Source organism: Caloenas nicobarica, chromosome 22 (genome assembly GCF_036013445.1).
Source record: "Caloenas nicobarica isolate bCalNic1 chromosome 22, bCalNic1.hap1, whole genome shotgun sequence".
In the NCBI taxonomy this organism is placed as follows: domain Eukaryota; kingdom Metazoa; phylum Chordata; class Aves; order Columbiformes; family Columbidae; genus Caloenas; species Caloenas nicobarica.
In genome coordinates, this window is record NC_088266.1 from 5,326,147 (window position 1) to 5,347,865 (window position 21,719).

Consider the following 21,719-nt stretch of genomic DNA (forward strand, 5'->3'; position numbering starts at 1 on the left):
CCTTGTCTTTATCTCCCTTCTCCTGGTTTTCCTTTTCAGCTGCCGTTGTGATCCCAGTGAACATGTTTTGGTGCCAGGCAGTGACACTTTATTACCCAGCACAAAGCCCCAGCTGGCTCCTAGGGGTCTCCACACCCTGTTTGCACCTCCCTGCAGGGATCCCTTAAAGAAAAGGTGCTGCTTTGGGAATGCCGTGCTTCTGCATGTGAAAATGAGGTCTTTGCTTCCAGCTTGCCGTCCGCTCTGTGTGCGCGAAATACCTCTGCCACGGTTTCTCACTGTGTGGCCTTGGGCATGTCACTTATCCTGTGCTCGTTAGGTGACACGGAGTGACGTGATGCTCTGCTGGGGAGCTCCCAGGGGTGCCAGGATTGTGCCACTTGTGCCAACAGCCGAGGGACCCGCCTGCTGCGGAGCAGCTGGGTGAGAAGCGCTGCGTGCGCAGTAAATGGTGTGTGACCGAGCGCGGGGCCAGGGACAGCTGGCTCGCTGCCACCGTGCCCGAGGGGACCGGGCTGAGCTGGGCGAGCTGCCTCACACCTGCACGGCACAGACGGGGACCTGAGACTTCCCCTGCTCGACGGGGACGTCCCCCAAAATACACAACCCCTCACGACTGTCCGTGCGGGGACTGTCTCTGTCCCACACTGGCATTCGCGTCCTTTTCTTGGTGAGGTCTAGTGATGGAGTCAAACCCCAACCAAGCACCCCTTGTCGTGTCTGAACACCCCCGGAAAAGCCCCTGACTCCTCCCTGCACACTGGCAAAATCAAGGCTATGCCTCTGTCTCAAACGTAACCCCAGACCGTGCTGTCCAGGGGCCCAGAAGAGCCATCTCTTCTGCCAGGTAACTAAAGGATGTGATGGAGATAGTGAAACCTGCTTCGTTTTAATTTTGAGGCTTCAGAGCAAAGGAAGGGAGTGCGGGAATGCTGCAGCCAGACAAATATTTCATCTGCACCAGAGCTGGCCATGGGGTCTTGGCTTTCCCTTCTGTTTTTCTTCCTCTTTTTATAAATTAAAATCCCAAAATAACTGCGCTGCTCTGGGATATTTTTAAGCTGTTTTTTCCTCTTTTCCTTTCTTCTCTGCATCTCCTAACAGCTTATAGTGGAGGGGGCTCCTGGTTGCCAATGGAGAAGGCTGCACGTCACTTCCTTGGCATGGGGCCGTCTCCAGCCCTCAATACTCACTTTGTTTTTTTTTATCCCTCGTAGTCTGGGTGAGCTGTTGGGACTCTTCACAGTGTCACATTACCCGTGTCCCACAGCCTGTTGTGAGAGCTGCTGTTAATGTGACATGCAGAGCATGGGGGTGGCAGCCCAGGTACCGGGGCAGCAGGTGATGCTCTCTGTTCCAGCTGCATCCTTGCCTTCCTCCTCCTCTGTTTCCTCTGCTATATCTCCCTGGGAAGTCGCTCACTCCATCCCCTGCGTCCCACCCGTCTGGCTGTGCTTTCCCTGGGGCTCTGTGTCCATCTTCTTTCAGCAGCTTTTGAGAGTCCAGCCTTAGAAAGGCACACAAGAAGCACCACGTACTCCAAATTCCAGCTTGCTTTTAACTATCTAGTTAACTATCTGGCGTGTGGAAGGCTGGACCAGAGAGCCCAGGGGTGCCTTCACCAACACATCTCATGGTTCCCCAGACCGCGTTACTAGAAGGGAGCCTGGTGTTTGAAGTGCCTCTCTGTGCAGAGGACAAAAACTCCCAATCCTGGACGAATGACAGAAAATAGCAGTGATGGTGTTGCCCACTAAGCTTGGTCCACAGCATGATGAAGGAGCTTTTTTTTGTAATCAATCGTGGTCCTGTGAGGAGGCAGAGTGCTATGGGTGGAATAGAAAAGAGAGGTTAAGAGCTGCATGTGGCACTAGGAGGGACACAGACCTGGCTGTGAGCACAGCTCCGTTTTCCATAGGCATCCAGAACAGATGCTATAATGGTTACAGGACTTCTATACTGCCATGGGTTACTCGCAGATAAATAAGCTGTGCTCAATAACAACTATTAAAATGCTCAGCTGTTTAACCGTTAACCTTCTCTTTCATCATGTGTGTTGGGGACCTTGTTTTGAGCTTGTGCTCTGGTTTCCTACATTCCAAAAGTGGTTCTGGCCCAGGTGATGCATTTGGATAGGAGGTCTTGAGCTGCAGTGGGAAAGGATGAACCTCTTTGAATCGAATGGGAAATACCTGGTTCTTTGTAGTCTGTACTGGGAATGTGGCATGGCTCACTTCCAAACTGTGAGTGTGGCCTCAGAAAATCACCTATTGACAAGACAGCTCCTGAAGTTTAACAGTTAATGCATGTTGGCTTCTGAGTCTTTGGCTGCACTTGTTATTAAATATTTTCCAGGATCTCCTGTAGCCATCCTTGTAAAGAAAGAGTTTAGACTCCTCTGAGGATCAAATCAATTGTGGTATCTAATCCAGCGTGCCTGTGTTGTGTGGCTGATAGTGGTCAGCGCTGAGATATTCCTGATGGGGTTTTTGCTGTTGTTTGCACATATTTAGTGTTCTGGTTCAGAGGGTCTCTGTTTCTCCCTTGCTGTGTGTGATTTGGGCTGTTGCAGTGTACAATATCATCGGTAACATCAGGCTCCTGCAGTTTTCTGGATATCTGCAGATTTGGGAGCTTCTCGTGCCATGAAAACATGTTTAAATCAATGGACTTAGAAGGCCACCAACCTGGCCGTGATCTTCTGGGGTGATTTGGGAGCCAGTGCCTGGAAATTGCTGGCAGAGATGGATGGAAGCTGCCCAAGGTGGTGTCGATAAGGGAGCATTGGAGGAGGGGGTCTGGGGGAGGGCAGGAAATCTTTGGGTTAGCTGCCTGTTTTCTTGTTTCTAACTGTTTTGTTCTCTCCTTTTTCTCCTCCCCCTCCCCTGCTTTCTAAAGAACATAGGAAGCTTCTTGCTGGTAAGTGGTGGTGTGTCATGCAAAAAAAAAAAAAAAAAAAAAATTACCATTTTTTCCATCCACCATCAGACTCGCTGGCTAGTCCGTGTCATTCTTCCATCCACCTGGGATGTGCTGGAGCAATAGAAACCTTCTGGAGGTGGGTACCAGCACACCCATCCCCTTGGCCTCTTGGCTGCAGAGTGTGTGCTCACCTCCGAGGAGCTATTGCTTTTAGATCACAGTTTGAAGAACCGCTCTCGCCTCTGCCTTCTGGTTCCCCAGCCTGACACTGTTGACTGGGATCAATTGGGTTGTTCCTGTCCTTGCACAAAGTGACAGCTGCTGCGTCACCAAGCCCTGGAGCGCTGTGGGTGCCAAACTGTGATCTAAGGACACTTGTCACCTAGTGCTTGTCTCATGTCTCACTCCATCCTCAGCCTCTCACCTTCACCAGCTGCCTGGGGAGGGTGGGGGGGAGTCCCAGTTCACACTGGAAATAACACAGATGGGTTGGTGTGTTAACCTGGCCGGCGGGGGTTATGGCATTATCTGATGTAATTAATGAATGAGGGCAGAAGCTTCTGGCTGAGCTGTGGGGCAAACACGCCACAGAAAATTCTGGGCATCTTTCTAGCAAAACCAAGTGAAATATGGGCACGGATCAAAGTCCCCAAGATGTCCCTGTCCCTGCCCCTCTGGTCCCCTCGCCTGTCCTGCACCCTGTCAGCAGCGGCTCATCTCTTCTTCAGCTGTTGTCTGCACGGACAGCTGTTTTAAACAGTGAATCCCAGTCATTAGAACAAACCACGTGCATGTCCCGACTGAAGAGAACAGCCCGGAGCGGGCGAGGGTGTACGCGGCTGCGGGCCGGCTGGGTGCCCACGTCCCTGTCATCCCCAGTGCTGGGAATCCCGGCATCCCCGTGGCCAGATCCTTCGTTTGGTGGCTGTGGATATGGAGTGTATGTAAGGAAGGCAAACCGAGGAAAAGGGGGTGACACCCGGGCTGGAACAGCTGGGGCTGGTGAGCTGTGTAAAGCTATTGCTGCTGTATTTCTTTCCCTGTTCTGTGCCCCTTATTATCTATAATATATAGACCGTATTGTGCAGATCAGGAGGGGCAGACTGAGGGTTTGCTTGGAAACGTGCCCTTGCTGCAAAGGCGCTGGAGAGGGAACAGAGGGATATATTATACAAGTATTATTGAAAGCTGCCCACTCCTGGCCTGGACCCTCTCTGGGTCCAGGAGGAGCAAGGAGAGAAGCTCTTCAAGCCAACAGCATCCTCTGCTGGGTAATTCTGTCTCTGCTCAGCCCCGAGATGCATAAACTGAGTTGAAGACGTTCTGCTCTTCTCCTGGGTGATGGTTGATGCAGTGCTGGTAACACTGGCACAAAAGCTGCTCCCTGGGGAGCCCTGGCTGGGAGAGGGTGGCAGAGGTTGCCCGGTGGCGTTGGCATTTGGCTTCTGCTCTCCAGAGCAGCTCTGGCTGCAGGTTGGCAGGTCCTTTCCGAAATATCGCTCCTAGCGCTCCCTCTACCTGCAGCACTTCGTACAGCTGGCGCAGCAAAGATGCTTCTGCTCTCAGGATGCAGGAATGGCCGTTCCTGGGCAGGGTGCGTGGGAATTGAGGTGTTCTGGTGAGGTACCTCTGCTTTCCTGCTCTCTGCACACCTGGTTCTCACTGGCATTATTGTGTTTTCTCACTAGTTGGGCTCTGCTGACGTGTTTTTTAGGACTTTCAGGTCTGTATGAGGTTACTGGCAGTACCGTAACTCCAGCCAATGCTGGGTTTTTTGGGCAGACCCAAGGCATACCCCTGCCCCATTGCTGAAGGATGTCGTTTGTTGTCTGGAACCGCTCTGGTGACAGTTGCTTTCTCGGTGGGAAGCTATCCAGAGTGCCAGGAGTAGAGGCCACTTTTAGCCTGCTGGGTGTTTGCTCCAGAAATGTGCTGTAGCATTGTTTCATCATTTGTTTTCCGCCGTTTTTTTCCTGTTTCCACCCACCTCCATGTTATCATATCCTCGAGGAGCTCTGCAACACCAGCTGATCCTCACGCCCCCTTTGCACATGAACAAGTTTACATGAGCTTGCAAAGCAACTGGTGTGTGTTTGGAAGAGAGCTGGCAGAAGTAACGCCTTACAGCTCAGCCGGCTCGATTAGCACATGGAGAGGCTGAAGGCTTGGATGATTTTTTCACGAAAAGGGCTGTCGGGCATTGGAACAGGCTGCCCAGGGCAGTGGTGCAGTCACCATCCCTGGAGGGGTTAAACAGACACGGAGATGAGGTTCTTGGAGACATGGGTTAGTGCCAGGGTTGGGGGAACGGTTGGACTCGACCTCGAGGGTCTTTTCCAACCGAAATGATTCTATGATTCCCTCTCAGCCACTCCAGTAGTCAGACAAAGCTCTTGGGCAAACAGTAGCCACAGGATAGCGTAAGTTCAGGACAGCCCGCAGCCCCTAAAGTGCTTTGGAGTCTATTTATCCCCCAGTAAAGAGAGGCTGCCCTCCCTCATCACCCTCGTCTCGCTCTAACACGGTCCTCTCCACGCCACGCCGGTGGAGATGCGGTGAGCTCAGCTCGGCTCTGAGCCCCCGTTTGCAGCAGCGCGGACGGGCTGGGGACAGCGGCAGGTGGCAGTGCGAGCCTGCCGGAGGAGCCTGGCTGCAGCTCCGGGAGCACCTCCTCTCCGTGCAGCAGGATTGGGGCCGTACCGCAGCACGTACCTCAGCCCGGACGCCCAGGGGGACGGGCTGGAGGGGTCCCTGTCCCAGCATCGCCCTGGTCCCCTCTCTCCAGCCCGGCTGCTGTTCTCAGCATCGCTCCCAAATGCGAGTCCTGCAACGGGCAGCTGTCCTGACAACACAGCGGGTTCTCCTGGGAGCTGCGGAGGAGAATCACCTTTGCAAAGGCAGAGGGTGACAGGGCTGCGCAAAGGGGACTTAGCTGGAACAGCGGGGAGCTGTGTGGCTTAGCGCTCAGCTGCATCACCCCTGGGTTGCTTTTTCTTTGCTGCGTGTCTGCTTTTGGGCTGCAGTCCTGTCCTTTTCTACCTGGACACCGTGCTCTGTGTGCAAACCTTGTTTTATTTTTTTCTTTTTGAAGGAGGGAGGCAGAGCGATTCTAAAGCCCACTCTCCGTTGCATACAGGTGGAAGAGATGCCTTGTGTGATGTCAGGGGGGACATCTGTTAACGGAGGGGCTGTCCTGCAGTTGCAATACAGCATGTGCACAGACTGCCAGCTCCAGAAGGGCTTGTGGTGCTTGGAGAGGGTGACTTGTATTCCCCAGGGTGACACACGTGGCCCATTCCAATGCTCCATGCTTGGGCATCCCTAAGTGTGTCTGGAAAACAGCTGCGTGGTCCAGTGCTGCATGGTAGGAGGGGGCTGCTCAGGACAAAGCCTTTAAGTGGGAAAATCCCCCTCTTCGGAGGAGGCAGCCGGGCACCCCTTGTCCAGTGCCGCCTGGCACAGCTGTTTATTATGAAGGGTGTGAATTAACGGTGTGAATTAACAGCCCTTTCCACTCCCAGCACACACGGCAACTTCGCTGCCAGGCCGGCCACCCCAGCCCCATCTCCCGCTCCCCCCCCCGCCCCGTCTCCCATTGATAGGGTTTAAAAGCTCTTTATTTCCAAACGCTGCTCAGCAGGAGTCAAGCTGGGTCCTGCCAAGTGTTAAATGAAATAATTAAAATCCCCACTTTCTCCCCCTCCTGCTCCTTTCTCTGTAATGCTGGTAATTAGCCTGTAAAACTGCAGGAGGGGATGGGGAAGAGAAGATGTGCAAACGCCTTCTGCAGGCTCCCTCCTCCTCCTCCTCTTCCCCCTCCCTGGAGGAAACACAAAATGGCTCTCTAGGCATTGGGTGCTGTCAGATAAATCCCAATTAGCTCCCTGCCAAACAGGATTAGCGAGAAGGGAGCCAGGTGGGGAATCAGCCTGGCAACAGCGGGAGCTGGAGGCTTCTGCGAGGTCTCTAGCTTGATGAGGAGGAACAGATTGACAGCTGTCAGTCAGATCCCAAAGTAGCACTGATTTTTTTTTTGGGGTGTCGCAGGCTGGTAGCTGGTAGGCAGAAGTGTGAAGGAAATGAAAACGGTGTCTCCTGCTGGTGTTATCTCTTCCTGAGTAACTGATGGCTCAGGGGTGCGGGGAACCACAAGATGCTCGTGAACCTGCCAAATCGGAGGTCAGTGCAGGGATGCAGGACATGGGTTGTGCTGCTCCCAGCGCTGATATGCCAGGAGATGGAGAACGTGTCTCCTGCTTCAGAAGCAAGAGGATGAAACCACCCTCCTGCCAGACTGAGCACAGCCAGCTGCACCCAGCCCCTTCTGCCCGTCTGCTGCTTTTTGGCAGCAGCTGTGACACCCTCGCTGTGAAAGCCCCGAAATAAACCCATTAATGGCACCAGGCTTTAAACTGGCTGGTGACCACACGGAGGCCTTAATGCATCGAACATTTTCATTTAGAAAACGGGGCAGCGGGGAATACGGATGAGCTCAAAGATAATGTTTTCTTGCCTTGGAGCAGCAGCTGTGTCTGAGGATGTTAAATTGGCCCCATGTCCCCTGTCCCTCCCTCTTCTTTCCTGGCAGATCTGGTGACTTTCTGCCTCTTGCTCCCTGCTGAGGCTGGCTCTCCTCCGAGCACCTGCAGCTGCAACCGAGCTGCTTCCAGCCCAAGGAGGAGGAGAAAAGGGAAAAATGCTGTTGGTGTTGCTCAGAGCAGAGATGATGAGTGGTGGATGGACCAGTGCAAACGGCTCTTCTGATTATAAAGACCCACAAGGGGCAAAGGCACAAGTGTTTTGTCTCTCCCAAGAGGGTGATAAGCTGATCTGCCCATGCTGGAGTTTGAACCGGCCTCCTCCAGGACACAAAGGCTGTTCAGATCTGAGGCGATGCTGCCCCTAGAAGTGGCCCCCAAAATGCTGGAGGGGACAGAATCCTCGCAGACCTGGGAAGAAAGGGAGAACTGTGCGGTTGCTGATTTGCATGTGTAAACATGCACACAGGAGGATGCAAATGTCCTTGCTTCCCTTTGGGGATTTTTTCCTCTTTCTTTATGTGAGGACAAGGCTTTGGCCTTAGCCTGCATGTGCTGGGGTTGCTGGGCAGAGCAGGAGGATGCAGGACCAAGCCAAGGTGGCCACACGGTGACCAAGCGAAGGAGAGGACCAGAGCACTCTGCTTGCATTTTTAGGAAGGTCTTGGCTTCTTGTGTGATGCTCCAGAAATTCCCAGGGGGCTGCGGTAGCTGGGGAGGGTACTGGAGGTGGGACAGCAGTGGCAGGGACCTAAACTTGCCCTTTGAGGGAAAAATAGAGGGTTGGAGCAGTGGAGCCCTTTTCCAGCTGGCTCAGCAGCCCTCTTCTAGGCTTTTCTTGTTGAGCATGTTCCTGAGATGGGTTCCTAGCAGGGCTCTGCTTGGGAGAGACAGCTCGGCAGGGTGTTTCCTGCTGAGTCCTCCTGGCGCTTGGACTCTTAGGGTCTCTTTGCAGCTCCTGTGTGTGTCGGGAGGAGGATGGCACCTGAGTGCATGCCAGTCTGCCTCGCTGCTCAGACGTGAGGCCATCAGGCACCCTGCTCGTGTGGGCTCTCTGGTTAGGATGCAGCCCGTGCCTCGCAGCAAGCTGGGATCACATTCTGCGAGTCCCGAGGGAGGGGAGGGGGCGATGCAGGTTTAAAGAGGAGCAATGTCTGGGACGTGACTTGGATTTCTTTCATCCATTCTCTATTTTACTTCTTCCCTGTACTGCACTTTGGCAAGTTGCACCTATGGTGCTGAGATGCTCAGGATGCTCCCAGCCCACATCTCCGGCAGAAAGGGTTTGTGATGCAGAAGGGCAGCTCGTGCCAATCCCACCAGGAGACCTGTGGTGCCCGAGATGCTCTGCTGAAGGACCACCCAGCCTCCCCCCGCATCTCCCCGCTGCAGGGGAGAGTGGGTGGATTCAGCTCTAGTGTTTGTGTCCCTGGGGCTCCAGGTGAATTTGCCAAGGTGAGGGAGGGAGGGAGAGGCAGCAGGCTGGGGCTGGGAGGGGTGTGTGCTGCCAGCAAGGGTTATTATTGCATTTGGAGGAGTGGGTGGTGGGAATGATGCTGTCCAGGCAGCTGGGTACCCCCCCAGGAAGGAGAGGCTGTGCAGCCCCTGTGCGTGTGCCGGTGATGGCCAGGAGGAAGCTCTGCTTCCCTTTCTGGCTGCGGCAGCTGCTCGGTCGACGTCGAGCAGGGGAACACAAGAGGAACTTAAAGCAGTTTCTGTGTAATGAGCTTCCCAGTTTGACCGCAGCGGAGTCACCCGCCGCCGCATCTCCATGAGCGCGTGATGGGTGTTTGAGGACAACTTCTTCACCTTGCGCTTGACACAGCAGAGTACAGCCAGCCTTTCTGCAGCGCCTGGGGAGCAGAAGAGGCCACAAGAGTCCTCGTGTCCCATGGCTTGGACAATAAAGCAGCTTCTGAAACTGCAGGGCTCTGTATAGAATTGTAGAATAGTTTGGGTTGGAAGGGACGTTCAAAGGTCATCTGGTCAGCCCAGATTTGAGTTCTCGTGGCTCTGTAACCAGAGGGCCTTCCTCTCGCAGGGTTTTGCTCGTTGTCTCCAGAGCTGCTTGCTTCCTCCATGGTGAGGAAGAGCTCAGCCTCTTTGCTAAGGACCATGGTGCCTTAGAACTGAGGCAGCAGGTCACGGTGCTCTGGATGTGTGATGCTGTGGGCAGGGAAACAGCTCGCAGGGAGCAGTGTGTTTTTCCAGGGATGCAAAGGAGGGGAGATTCAGGCCAGACATGAGGAAGAAATTGTTGCTCCTGAGGGTGGTGAGAGCCTGGCCCAGGTTGGCCGGAGGGGTGGTGGCTGAACCATCCCTGGAGACATCCCAGGCCAGGCTGGACGGGGCTCTGAGCAACCTGAGCTGGTGCAGATGTCCCTGCTCATGGCAGGGGGGGCACTGGAGGAGCTGGGAAGGTTCCAACGCAAACTGTTCTATGATTCTACGATTCCTTCTGCGCTCTGCTCCCCCCCGGAGCTCCTGCTCCTTGCGTGGCTTTGCCGCTGTCCCCGGGGGTCTCGTCCCCTGCAAGGGGGGCGATGCTGGGGAAGGCGCCACGACTTTCTCCGCCTCTCAGCAACTCGAGTGGCCGAATGGGCCGGCGGGGCGGGGAGAAAGGGGCTTCCCCACCCCGGGGTGGGGGGTCCTGTCCCCCCCCTTCCCGCCTGCGCACAGGTCCCGGGGGGGCAGCGCGACCCCCGCCGCCTCCTGCTCTTTGTCTGCGCCGCGCCCGTTCGCCTTCCCCGCCCCTTTGTTGGCCACGGAGCGCTCGGGAGGGGCTCGCCCGCTCCCCCCGCCCCGCTTGCCCGGGGCTCGACCGGGCGTGGAGCCGGCGGAGAGAGGGGGACACGCACACCGACCCCGCCCGGGGCAGAGGAGCGGGCGGGGAAACTTGGGGGCGTGGGGCGGGCGCTCCGGCGGCTGCGGGGGCTCCGTTCCTCCCGGCTCCGTTGTGTGATGCTGCGCGGAGCTTCCACCGCGAGTGGGGCCAACCGCGGGCGCTGGAATTAGGGCTCCGAGCTGCACCCACCGCGACCACCGCTCCCGCCCGCGGCTCCCCATGCCAGGCTCCGCGGGGAGCTGGAACCTCTCCGGGCAGGACTGGCATGTCACAGCGGCGTGAGGAGGGGACCTGGCCTGTCCCGGCCGCCACCGTGGAGGTGCCCACGCTGGGCAGCGTCGCTCTCTACCGGCCGGGGGCGAAAAGCCGGGCTGCGGCCCCTTTGGAGGGCTGGGAAGGGGCTGGAGAGCCGGAGCCCCGTTTGCGGCGGCAGAGGAGCGCTGTGCACCGGCTGCACCGGAGGAAAGCGGAGCCCAGCGGGGATGGATGTGCTGTGGCTGTGAAAGGAGCTTCGGTGTGGACAGGGGAGCACCTGCCCTTGCCTGGGGTGTGGATCGACTGAGCAGCACCCGCGGGTGCAGGGACCTGCTCCGGAGGGTCAGAAGCCGGTGAGAGTGGGAGCACCTGCCCCGGAGGAGACGCTTGGAGAGCAGAGGGAGCTCAGCATTCCTGGAGCAAGGCTGGCGTGGAGCCGGGAGGCAGCCGCGCACCGCCGGGACGGCGGGACCTCCCGTAGCATCCCTGTCGAGAGGATACAGACGTTGCCGAGGCTGCGAGTCTGAGCGGGGTCCCATGCTGGTCCCATCGCCGGCCCAGCCCTGCTCTCGGGAGCCGGCACGTGTCGGTGCTGCTGCAGCTCCCACCTTTCCCACACCCGTAGCGACTTGTCTCCGTCCTGGCGGGCTTGGCCACACAACTTGAGCTCTCAGCACTTTTGCGGGGGGTTGTTCAGTTTGTTTTCTGCAGGCAGGTGTGGATTGACACCTCCCAGGCTGGAAGAGATTGCTGAGCACGGGACTGTGCGTGTCCCTCTGGAGCGGGCTCGGACCTCATCCTTAGGCTCTGTCTCTGAGATGACAGATGTGGGGACAAACTCTTGCTCCTGAAGGTCCCCCTGGCTTGTCCTGCCCTCGTGTGAGCAGAGGATGGGAACCTCTGGGAAAACTTAGATCTTGTGGCTACCAGACACGACTGGGGGTTGGGGAAGAGGATCTATGTGAACCTTTGTGGCTCCTCTGCCTCGGATGGGTTGGCAGCAGGCTGAGCTTTGTCCAGCAGCGTGACGGCCGAGCATGACAGCTTGCCAGTACCCCATGGCGCCGGGGGCCTTGGAGCGGGACCGGCTGTACCAGCACAAGGTCTCCTTGGTGGTGCGGTATTTCATGATCCCCTGCAACATCTGCCTCATCCTCCTGGCCACCTCCACGCTGGGATTTGCCGTCCTGCTCTTCCTCAACAACTGTAGGTGTCTCCGGGCGCGTGGGGAGGAGCAGGGGAGGGAGAGGCAGGGGTTTTAGGGTATCTGGGGCTCTGATACGGGGGGGCATCCCTCCCAATGCCCTGCACCCAGGCACTCATCCCTCACCTGCTGCTGCCTGGGGACAAGCTGGGGAGGTGACAGGCAGCTCCGCAGCTCTGTCCCCGTTTTCCCTGAGATGCCGTTGGGCCAGAAGCACGGAGCGGAGCTGAGAAGGTGGGTGTGCGGGGACCAGCCCCAGCTTCTCACCGTGTGCGATGCGCTCGTGCTCTGAGCTGTGCCAGATCCCTCTGTGTCCTATTCCCTCCCCTCCCTGAAATACCGTGTCTCCCAACCTGCTGCGTGAGGTCTGAGTGCGGGTGATGCTCCTGGGGGGATGCAGGCAGTCCGCCTGTGAGGTGGGGGTCTTGGCAGGGCTAAAGATGGTCCAACCCTGGCCAGGCGCTTCTGCTGCTCCCTTGTTCCAAACTGCTAAACCCTTGGGGCCTTGTCACTATATGAGATGTGTCTCCGAAGTTGCTCCAGGATCCCTGCTCTCCGCACTCATCTCTTGCCCTGAAGAATCAGCAGAGGGTTGGAGCAAGACGGAGGAGTTTTCCCTGAGGTTAAGCTGCTGATCTGATCCCCGATGTGGCTTGGGTGTGGGTACATCCACGTATTGCCGGCAGCTCTAGGCGCTGTGTTGCCTCATCCTTGCCCAGGTGCTCGCCCTCCCAGCCTGGCTTTCTCTAGGCACAGCCTGGGGAGGAAGACTCCGTCGTGCAGCGGCGTCTTTCACCTCCTTGATGCTGGAAAGTGCCAAACGCCCGCTGTGAGAAAAACCTTTAGAGGGCAGGCAAATCCTCCAGCCTAGCTTTGGGATGCACTGCTTCCCTTAGTGTGTGTGTGGTTAGAAAAAAAGCTGTGTAAAACTGTAAAATACACAAATGTGCTTAAAAAGCACTGTTGGGAGCAGGGCCCAGGTGATGGTTGGGAAGAAATTATGTGCCCTCCGCCACAGCCTGGCTGTGCTGCCCTGGGCACTTCACTTAACACAGAGCAGAGTGCAATTTGGTGCTGATTTTGGGGTGTTTCCCAGCGTCTGTGGAACTCTTCTTGCTCCCCTGTTTAATCAGGGGTCACCCAAATGCAGAGGGCTGGCTGGTGGGAGGCTGTGCCACCTTGTTTTGGCACCTGTTCCCAATTTACTTTCTCACCTGGGTGGCTGCAGCGTTCCCCGCTGCTGTCCCACCCACCCCAATGAGTCAGTGCCCAGGTGGGTGCATGTGTGAGATGTGATAAATAGGGTGATTTGCATCGCAGCCCAGGTTAAATGGCACACCACGGGCTGAGACAAGCCCCAGCCCTGCCAGGCGGGAGAGATGCTGTTGCCAGAACCCCAGCCAGAGATGCTCCATCGATACCGGGGGTGAGCCGGGGCTCCTGTTCCTGCTGCTCCCTTCTTGCTGCGGGACCTCCTGGGAGGTCCCTGGGAGCTGGTGCCTTTTTTTGCAGGGCACATATGCTGAAGGAATGAAATGCTGACCCAAAAGCCGCTGGGGAGCTGTGGACAGAGGTCTGGGGGGAGGAGGAAGGAGTGAGCGTGCAAAAGGGAACTGCTGATAGATCTTTTTTTGTTTCTTTGCAGACAAGCCCAATAGTTATTTTACTCAGACGCCGCCGACGCCGCGAGATGGTGAGTACATCGTCGCTTGCTGGAGCTCGGCTCCTGCGCTCGGCGCGCACTCGAGAGCAAATCGCTTGAGCTTCTCGTGCTTCCCGCAGCTGGTGGCGGAGCAAAACCTCCTGACCCAGTGATCTATTTTTGCAGCTGACTGGCTGCTCTCTGTGCCCGGAGCAGTGATACATCACGCTCTTGTCCCCGCCCCGGGGATGCAGGAGCGTGTCCCTCTGGGATGAGGAGGAAGGGCAGAGCGACGGCCCCTCCTGTCCCTCGTTGTCCCCGGGATGCACAGCAGCCGCTTTCTCTGCAGAGGGTTTTCCCAGCAGCTGAGGTGGAGAAGGGCTGGAAAGGGAGATGGGATCTTCCGTGTGCTCCAGCCGTTTGTAGAGTTTTACTGGTTCACGTGCAGAGAATGTGGAAGGGAGGGGACTGGAGAAAGGGACTTTGTCCTTAAAAGCAGCAGTGGTTATTCTGTGTTTGTCCCCAAAGGGTTATCCTGGATTTTGGCAAAAGGAAGGGGGAAGCAGGAGGAGGTGCAGAAAGGCTTGCACAGAGGAAAAACAAACAAAAAGGCAAAAATGGCATGTGTGCCCATGGTGTGTGGCAGTCACAAGTGAAGGAAGGACGGTGAGAAGGAGACGGGCTGTTGGCATGAGGCAATAGCCAGAAGCAATATTCCGCCTCCCGTGGTCCCTCTGTTTTTTTGATGTAGCATCAGAGCAAGCTGGGGGAGGACAGCGAGGGAGGTGACTCGTTTCAGTTTGTGGCTCCTGGAGCTCGAGGCAGCACCTTGCTGTGACCTGGGCAGCAGACGTTGTCCCTGTCACCCTCCTGTCACCCGGAGAGCAGGCGGGGACAGACGGCTGGTCAGGAGCGATGTGAGCGTGGAATTTCCCTGGGACTCTCCGCTGGCTTAGCAGGGCTTGGTCTTGCTGGGAAAGGACCGGAGTGGGTTGCGCTGGCTCGTGGCAGCAGGAGGTTCAATGTGCACAAAGCAGGTTGGAATCTCTTTGGTCCAAGCGTGTGGGACACGGGCTGAGCGGCTTGGGGACAGGTGATTTTGGAGGCTGGCAGAGGTTGCTGGGCTGTTCGTGAAATTACTGCTGCTGCTTCGCAGCCAAAGTTGGATCATCCCGGCCCATCCAGTCTTGGATCAGTCAGCTGCTAACGCTGTATAAATGCTACCAAAAAACCTGTTGGGCTAGTGCTCCAACTGGCAAAAGGTTTCAGCTTTATCAGCATCAAGAGCAAAATGGAAGCTGTATTCAGCTGGACATCAGGTATTTCCACTGCCCTGGCCAGAAAGGGGGTGGGCATGTAAATTCTGGGGAATTCTAACACAGCCCTCCTTGCTTTCCCACCCTGTGAATCCTCCAGGTTCTCTGGTGTCTGAGCAGCTACTCACCAGCACCTCACACCTCTTCTCTGGGCTTCTTCAACCCTTCTGTTCTCACAGACCTGTAGGAATTTTGGTTTTTCAGGCCATGTTGTCAGTCAATGGCTTTAAAAGCTGTTGGATGCAGGCAGGCGAGTACACGCTCAGATAATGTCATCACAGGAGCTTTGTTTTTCTCTGAAAATCAGGCTTAAAATGCCCTGCTTTCTGCTGGCAGGCTGTTCAGTACCTTCTCCAGCCTCCCCAGTTTCACATGCACAGATAAGAACCCAGCAGCAAACAGCAGCCAATTAATAACACGTTTCTTTCTTTCTTTCTTTCCTTCTCTGATGGGGGTGGGGAAGGAGGCGGGGGAGAAACGGATGCTAGATAAAATGTGATTAATCTATAATTGGACCAAAGGAGACATCCAAAGCAAAAATAAAAATGAACGTAGGTGTAACTCCTAGCTTAGGGCTCCAAAATATGAGCAGCCCAGCCCATCCAGATGACATACTTCAAAAGATCCCTGGTCTTCACGGGAGATGGAAAACTACCACCCTTGGTGGGCTGTCAAATGAGGTGCCTCTTTTTTGCGAGTCTAATATGGCGCAAATGTCTTGCATCGTTTTTTGGGAAGCGTTTTGGGGCAGAGGGGAGCACGGGGAAGAGCTTTGCTCTCGGGGTGGCTTTGGTGGGACGTGGTGCGGTGCTGTCTACTGGAAGGTTTGCTGTGGTCCTCGTCCCTTCCAAACGCTACTGGAAAGCAAGACAGAAGTCATCGCCTGTCCCGGCAGTGTCAGACCTCGGGTTTTGTCTGAAGGAAGCGGCTTCCCACACCTCAGGCATCTTTTCTGCAAAGACCTGTCCTGCCTACAGAAAAAGTGCCGGGGCCACGGCCGCTGCCCTGGTGCTCCGGCGATGCTGAAGGTGGCAGATTTGCGATTAGCACTCGCGTGCTCTTTATCTCTTCCTTTTCTCCTCATACCCATCTCTACCTTAGAAAACTCTTCAGCCACACATTGATTTATGGAGTGGCCTCTGCTTCATTTTGAAATGAGGCCATTAATGCTGTTAACTCGTTGCTTTCTCCTATATCCCCAGCGCCGCTGGCATTCCCGCAGCTGGGCAGGAGGTTAGTTAAGCTCTGTATGGTCTTAAGCTCTGTAAGGTCTTAAGCCTGTCTTTCTTAAACGCAGTGCTCTGTGGCTGTTGCCTTCTCACAAGCTGAGGGACTGGCCTGTGCTGCCTAATTTTCCTTTCTCTTGAGGGGGTGGATGTTGGCTCAGCTGTGGCCCCCCAGGGCAGAAATGCTCTGCGGAAGGGGGATCGGCAGGTGTGGTGCAGGGGGCCGGCAGGGTGGGCTGTGCCTTCCCAAATCCCCCGGGGTGAAATAAACGGTGGGGGAGGATTTGGGAGGGTCCCTCCTCTCCTTGCTCTTGCAGCGTCTGTGAGGAGAGGGTTCAATTTGTGCTTGTTTGCAGCATCCCTTGGGGGAGTTGCGTGCGCGAGGCAAGATGGGTTTTGTCGTTTGCTCTGCGGAGGGCAGGGAGAGCACTAAACCTTCTTGGAGCCCTGAAGCCAGGCTGTGGATGCTCAGGTGGATCGATGAGATGAGGCACTGGGATTTTTGGGGTCAGGTCCCCATCATCCCCCTCTTCCCACCACCCTCCTCCCATGGGAACTTTGCAGGGGTGCAGCAGAAGGTTGTTAGAGATGTCTGCACCTTTGCAGATGTGTTAATGGCACCAACCAGCTGTGGATCCTCTCTCTGCTGGGTTTGGAACCATCCGAGAAGGCTGAGAGGGGCTGGACACCCATTTCTTTTTGGTAAGCATGGGCAGTGTGATGCTGGCCCAACCCGTTGCACCTGGCCGAGGGAGCAGCGCTAAATGCTTATTTATGGATGCATAAAAGCAGCAGTGGCACACGAGATGAGGACATCTGAGAAATTAAATATTGGAAAAATGCTTTCTTCTGCCTGGCACCCCATAAATACAGGGTTTGCAGAACTGGCCCAGGCATGGGGGTTAGGCAGAAAAAATGCTGGTGCAGGTGGCTTTTCAATTCTGCATTAGGAAATCGGTTAGCGGATTAATCCCACAGCGCTCTCAGTCCTGGGCATGGCTTTTCACCTGCCTGCTGGATGTGCCCTCTTTCCAGCATCCTGTTACGTTTTTTGGTCAGGTCCAGCTCCCTCTCCAGACAGCATCGTCTGCCATGAGAGAGAGCGAGCCATGTGCGTGCTCTCTTTTTTTCTCACCTGTGCTTTTTCTGCTTTTCTAGAGCAACCTGAGCTGGGTGAAGATGTCCCTGCTCATGGCAGGGGTCGGACTAGATGAGCTTGGAAGGTCCATTCGACCCAAACTATTGTGATTCGTTGGAGGGGTGTGTGTTGTGCTGAGGAACGATGCCCTTGCCGAGGACACGTGGGGAGCAGGGGGAGGTTTGCACCCCTCGCCCCAACACCTCGCACCCCGCTGCCTGGCACTGGGGACCCTGTCGTGCTGTGATGGGGATTCTGCACCTCTGGCTGTGCCAGCCGGTGACAACTGGGCTGAGGCTGATATTCCTGAGCGAGGAGGGACCGGGAGCATCGGAGCGTGGTGAGAAGTCTTGTCACACATCACGGAACAAGGAAAAAATCGCGCTCTCAGCGCAAGGTGAAATTTTTGTACCAGGCTGCTCAGCAGCTGCTCCCTTTTAATTACACGTTGCCTGCTCTTTCTTTGAGACTTCATTGCAGCACAGACAAGCTGGTACAGTGCTTGTACCCGCTGCCACCTCAGGAACCTGGGGATTTTTGCCCCAAAATCCTGGGCAATTCGTGCCTCCAGGGCGAAGCTGGTGGTCCCATAGCTGTCCCAGGGAACTCACTATAGTTACATCTTTGGCTTCCACTTCCTTTTCTCTTGCTCATATTCCCATCGTATGGCAGTAACAGGTCGGGAGCCAGGGCTGGGGGCTGCTCGTGGGGTTTCATCCCCGTGTGCTCGCCCCACGCCTGCAGCACAGCGAGGGGTTCCCCGCCCGGGCTCCGCACCCCGAGCACCGCAGCAAATTGTGCTTCAGCCCAGCCAGCTCCGGAGAGAGGAGAGATGCTAAACATAGCTCTTCAAAAGCTGAGCGGTAGGTGAGGTAGCAGCAGTTATTAGACAGCACTTTTGATCTCTCGAGAGCATTTTCTTCTCCATTTACAGTGAGGTTTGAGCTTTTTCTTGGGGTTCAATTTATGCACTTTCATGTTACGTGGCTCAAGTGTTGGAGGAGGAGAAGATGGGAGAACTGCTAAGGTGTTCTTGTTTTCCCCTGGATCAGGTCCTTGCTAAGGTTGCAGATCCCCAAGCTTGCCTCACTTTACATCTCTCCCAGGACTATCCTTCTGGTGTTGTGACAGAGAAACGGCATTTATCTTGCTTTGTCTTCTCTTCCCGTTGGCCGTGTCGTGCTTAAGTTGGTGCATGATACCTTTCAGAGAGAACTGGTGCATCACTGCCAGCTCCGGAGTTAGGTCACTGCAAATCATGGAATAGTTTGGGTTGAAGGGCCCTTCCCAGCTCCCCCAGTGCCCCCCCTGCCATGAGCAGGGACATCTGCACCAGCTCCGGTTGCTCAGAGCCCCGTCCAGCCTGGCCTGGGATGTCTCCAGGGATGGTTCAGCCACCACCTCTCTGGGAACCTGGGCCAGGCTCTCTCCACCTTCAGTGTAGAAATCCAGCCTGGCGTTGTGCTGCGGCAGAGCGGTTCTTGCCAAGGGAACGTTGTTTTTGTCGGAACATGCCCGCAGGTCGCGGTGACACAAGGACTCGCTGTTTTTGTGGCAGGCGAGCGTTTGCTGAGAACAGGAGCGGCTGTAGCTGTGTGGCCGCGCATGTTCCACGTGTGCTGGGCAGCGCTCGGTCGCAACATTTAATGCTTGGTCCAAAGCACAGAGGGAGAGCAAAGGACAGCAGGAGACGTGAAGCTGGATGAGACCCCTGTGGCGTGAGCAAGATCCTTGCAAAGAGCCCGAGCAGATCTTGCAGAGTGCCTGGCAGCCTGGGACAGGTCGGCAATGGGAGACGTGCTGGGTTTGGACGTGCAATGGGAGACGTGCTGGGTTTGGACGTGCAATGGGAGACGTGCTGGGTTTGGACGTGCAATGGGAGACGTGCTGGGTTTGGACGTGCAATGGGAGACGTGCTGGGTTTGGATGTGCTGGGGAGGAGCCCTCATTCCCCCCAGGCATCCAGAGCCTGCCGCAGCCCTCTTTGCCTTGCTGAGCTCTCTCATCTCCCCGATTTGTAAACACTCTGTTTTTGCAGAGCGTGGCCTCTGCAGGCATGTGGGAGCAAGTTAAAACAATCCAAGTATTATTTGTTTTTCTTCCCCTGGCGTGGGCAATGTCCGGGCTGCCGTCCCATCAGGGTGTGCTGAGTTTTGGGGGTTTTGCTGCAGTGTGGCTCGTCGGGGCAGATTGCTGCTCCATGGCGGGGCTGGGGGGTCTGTGTGTGCTGGGGGGTGCAGGCAGAACCTGCTGCTTCTCGCTCGCATCCCTCACGGAGCACGTTTCCAAACGGCTCCTCTCTGATGGAGGTTGATGGATTCTTCCAGTGACCGGGAGCCGTGACAGTCTGCTCAGAGCCGCTCTCGCAGGGGACTCATGACAGATTAATGAGGGAGTCTTTTAAGATGGTGTTTGATTTGCAAGAGTGACTTTGATGTTTCAGACCCGAGAACACTGATGCTTTCAACTCCTCCCTGCTCCACCCAGCCCCCGGCGCCACCTTCGCCTCGCTCGCTACCGTCTCTGCCTCCAGCTGGCTTTGCTTTTAGATCTTCCAGCTGATCAACCTTTCTCCTCGCAGCCCACCCACCCCTGAACCCCAACTATAGGCCATGTAGTCATTTTTCCTCCCGCTCCTCCCTCGTCTGCCTTGGCCCGTGCTGCCAGCATCCCCAGTGTCCCCACTGCGTGGGGACACGCTGCGGTGCTGACGCTTTGTTAGAGACCACTTGTGGTCTATTTTAGAAGTGAAGAGGATTTTTTTCAGGCAACTGGGCTGTAAAGGGTGGTGGCTGGTGCTGACCACATTTCTGGGCTCCCCCTCGCTGCGACACAGGGATGCAGGGTGTGTTTGAGGGTGCTGAACCGCCCGCCCTGTGGTCTCGGGAGGAGACACCTGGTTTCCCGAAGGTCTCTGTCATGTGTAGAGCTGCACAAGCCAAGGTCCTTGGAGAGCTGGAGCACCAGAGGCTCCCAAAGCGGACGGTGGGTGCAAACCATTCTCTTGGCTTCTCAAGGACCTTCCATCCTTAGAACATGTTGGCTTGAAAACTAAGTGGTTTGAGGACTTGTTCTGGTGGCCCTGGGGACCACAGATTTGCTCAGCTCCGTGGCTAAACCGCTGCTCCATGAGGCTGGCTGCAGCTTTCCAGATCCACCTCGGTGGCGTTGCATGGTCACTGTCCCATGTTGTGGGGACATGCGGCTCTGCCAGCCCCTTGGAGCAGGGCCGGCGGCTCCTTCCCCTCCACCGAGCGAGCCCTGGGCTGATGCAATTAATATTGATGGCAGGGAGGGTGGGCCGGGGAAGAGGAGTCAATGCGCACAGGCGAGAGTGTTAGGCTGGAGCGCCAGCCTAACTGGTCTCCATGGCAACGGGCATCTCGCGCTCATGCAGAATTAATGCCGGCCATCGCCGTCCTGTCACACGTCCCCGGTCCTCGCGTGTCCCTCTGCCCTTTCCGCACAAAGAAGCCCCCGGTGCAGCTCTGCCTGGCTCTTTGCTGCTGTCCCCGCCTTGTGCACCAGCGGGGTCCTCCCGTACGGGATGGCAGCAGGCTGGGCTTGCTTAGGCTGGCGTGGTGGGGCCTCCAGAAGCCAGCGGGTTTGGCTGCCAGCAGGTCCCCAGAGGTGCAGGTCGCCCTGACCTGGCCGTGCTGCTGGCAAGTGTCCGTCTGTCCCGCTTCATCCCTCGCTGCAGGGATTTGTCGCTCTGTCCGGAGCTGTCGTATGTTGTCATTCCTTCCTCTCTCCTGTCCCTGGAGACACTTCAAGCCATGAATGCAGGTACATCCCACCCGTGAGCTGTAATCAACTTCCCAGCTGTGCTTTTCTGATTGTTTTTCTCGGCCCGTTCGGAGAAGGGACGGATTCCCCTGGGATGGGGAGCAGGTCCAGGCTGGCAAACGCACCTTCTGGCTGGGCAGGGGGAGCTGACGGGCATCGCCTGCACGTTTTCCCAGCGTCCTCCTCCTGGGTGAGTGTTCAGGGCCTTCCTCCTCCTCATCCTCCCTTGGCCGAGCTTTGGGGAAGGGTCCGTGTGCCTGCAGCCCCTCTCGGGTGCTGCTCTGGGGAGCGCAGGACTTGCTGGTAGGGGCAATAAGCCATCAGCAAGCTGCTCTGGTAGCGTTTTTTTTTTTCTCCTCTGTGGAAAAGAGCAATTTTGACCTTACATTTTATGATTATTGTTATTAAGCTGGAGAAACACTTTAATGTGAATGCTTGGGGCTTATTAGATAGAGCTCTTCACCTCAAGATCTCAAAGCACTTGATGAAGCCAGCTTGTTATTAATCCCTACTACTTATATTCAGCTATTTACCTACTGACATGGAGGGTTTGGTGATTATTATTACCCGCATTTCTTTGTAAATGGGAGAACCAAGGCGCAGAACTGGATGGCGAATTGGAACTGGAAGCAGAAGCTGCTCTCCATCCTCCCTGTCCTCACTGCTCCGGTCCAGGAGGCTGGGATGGATCTGATATGACATATGGTATAGGAGAAAAATAATCTTCAAACAGTTTAGAAGGAAAAAAAAAAGATTATATGAGAGTGCATGAAATATACTTTAATTCCAAAGGGTAAAAATAAACAGACTTGTACAAATACACGCATAATGATCATTATCACTTTGT

At 55.9% G+C, this 21,719-nt stretch overlaps 1 protein-coding gene across 2 annotated transcripts in view; it reads left to right on the top strand.

The window, feature by feature from the left end:
• AGRN (agrin) overlaps nucleotides 1-21,719 on the top strand; it is a 96,914-nt gene that overhangs the window by 31,802 nt on the left and 43,393 nt on the right. Inside the window, exons 3-4 of one of the 2 annotated variants that reach the window (XM_065650034.1) lie at nucleotides 2,899-2,919; nucleotides 13,410-13,457. In XM_065650034.1, the coding sequence (XP_065506106.1) occupies nucleotides 2,899-2,919; nucleotides 13,410-13,457 (69 nt within the window). The remainder of the gene's footprint in view (nucleotides 1-2,898; nucleotides 2,920-13,409; nucleotides 13,458-21,719) is intronic. The other variant, XM_065650035.1, reaches the window with a different exon arrangement.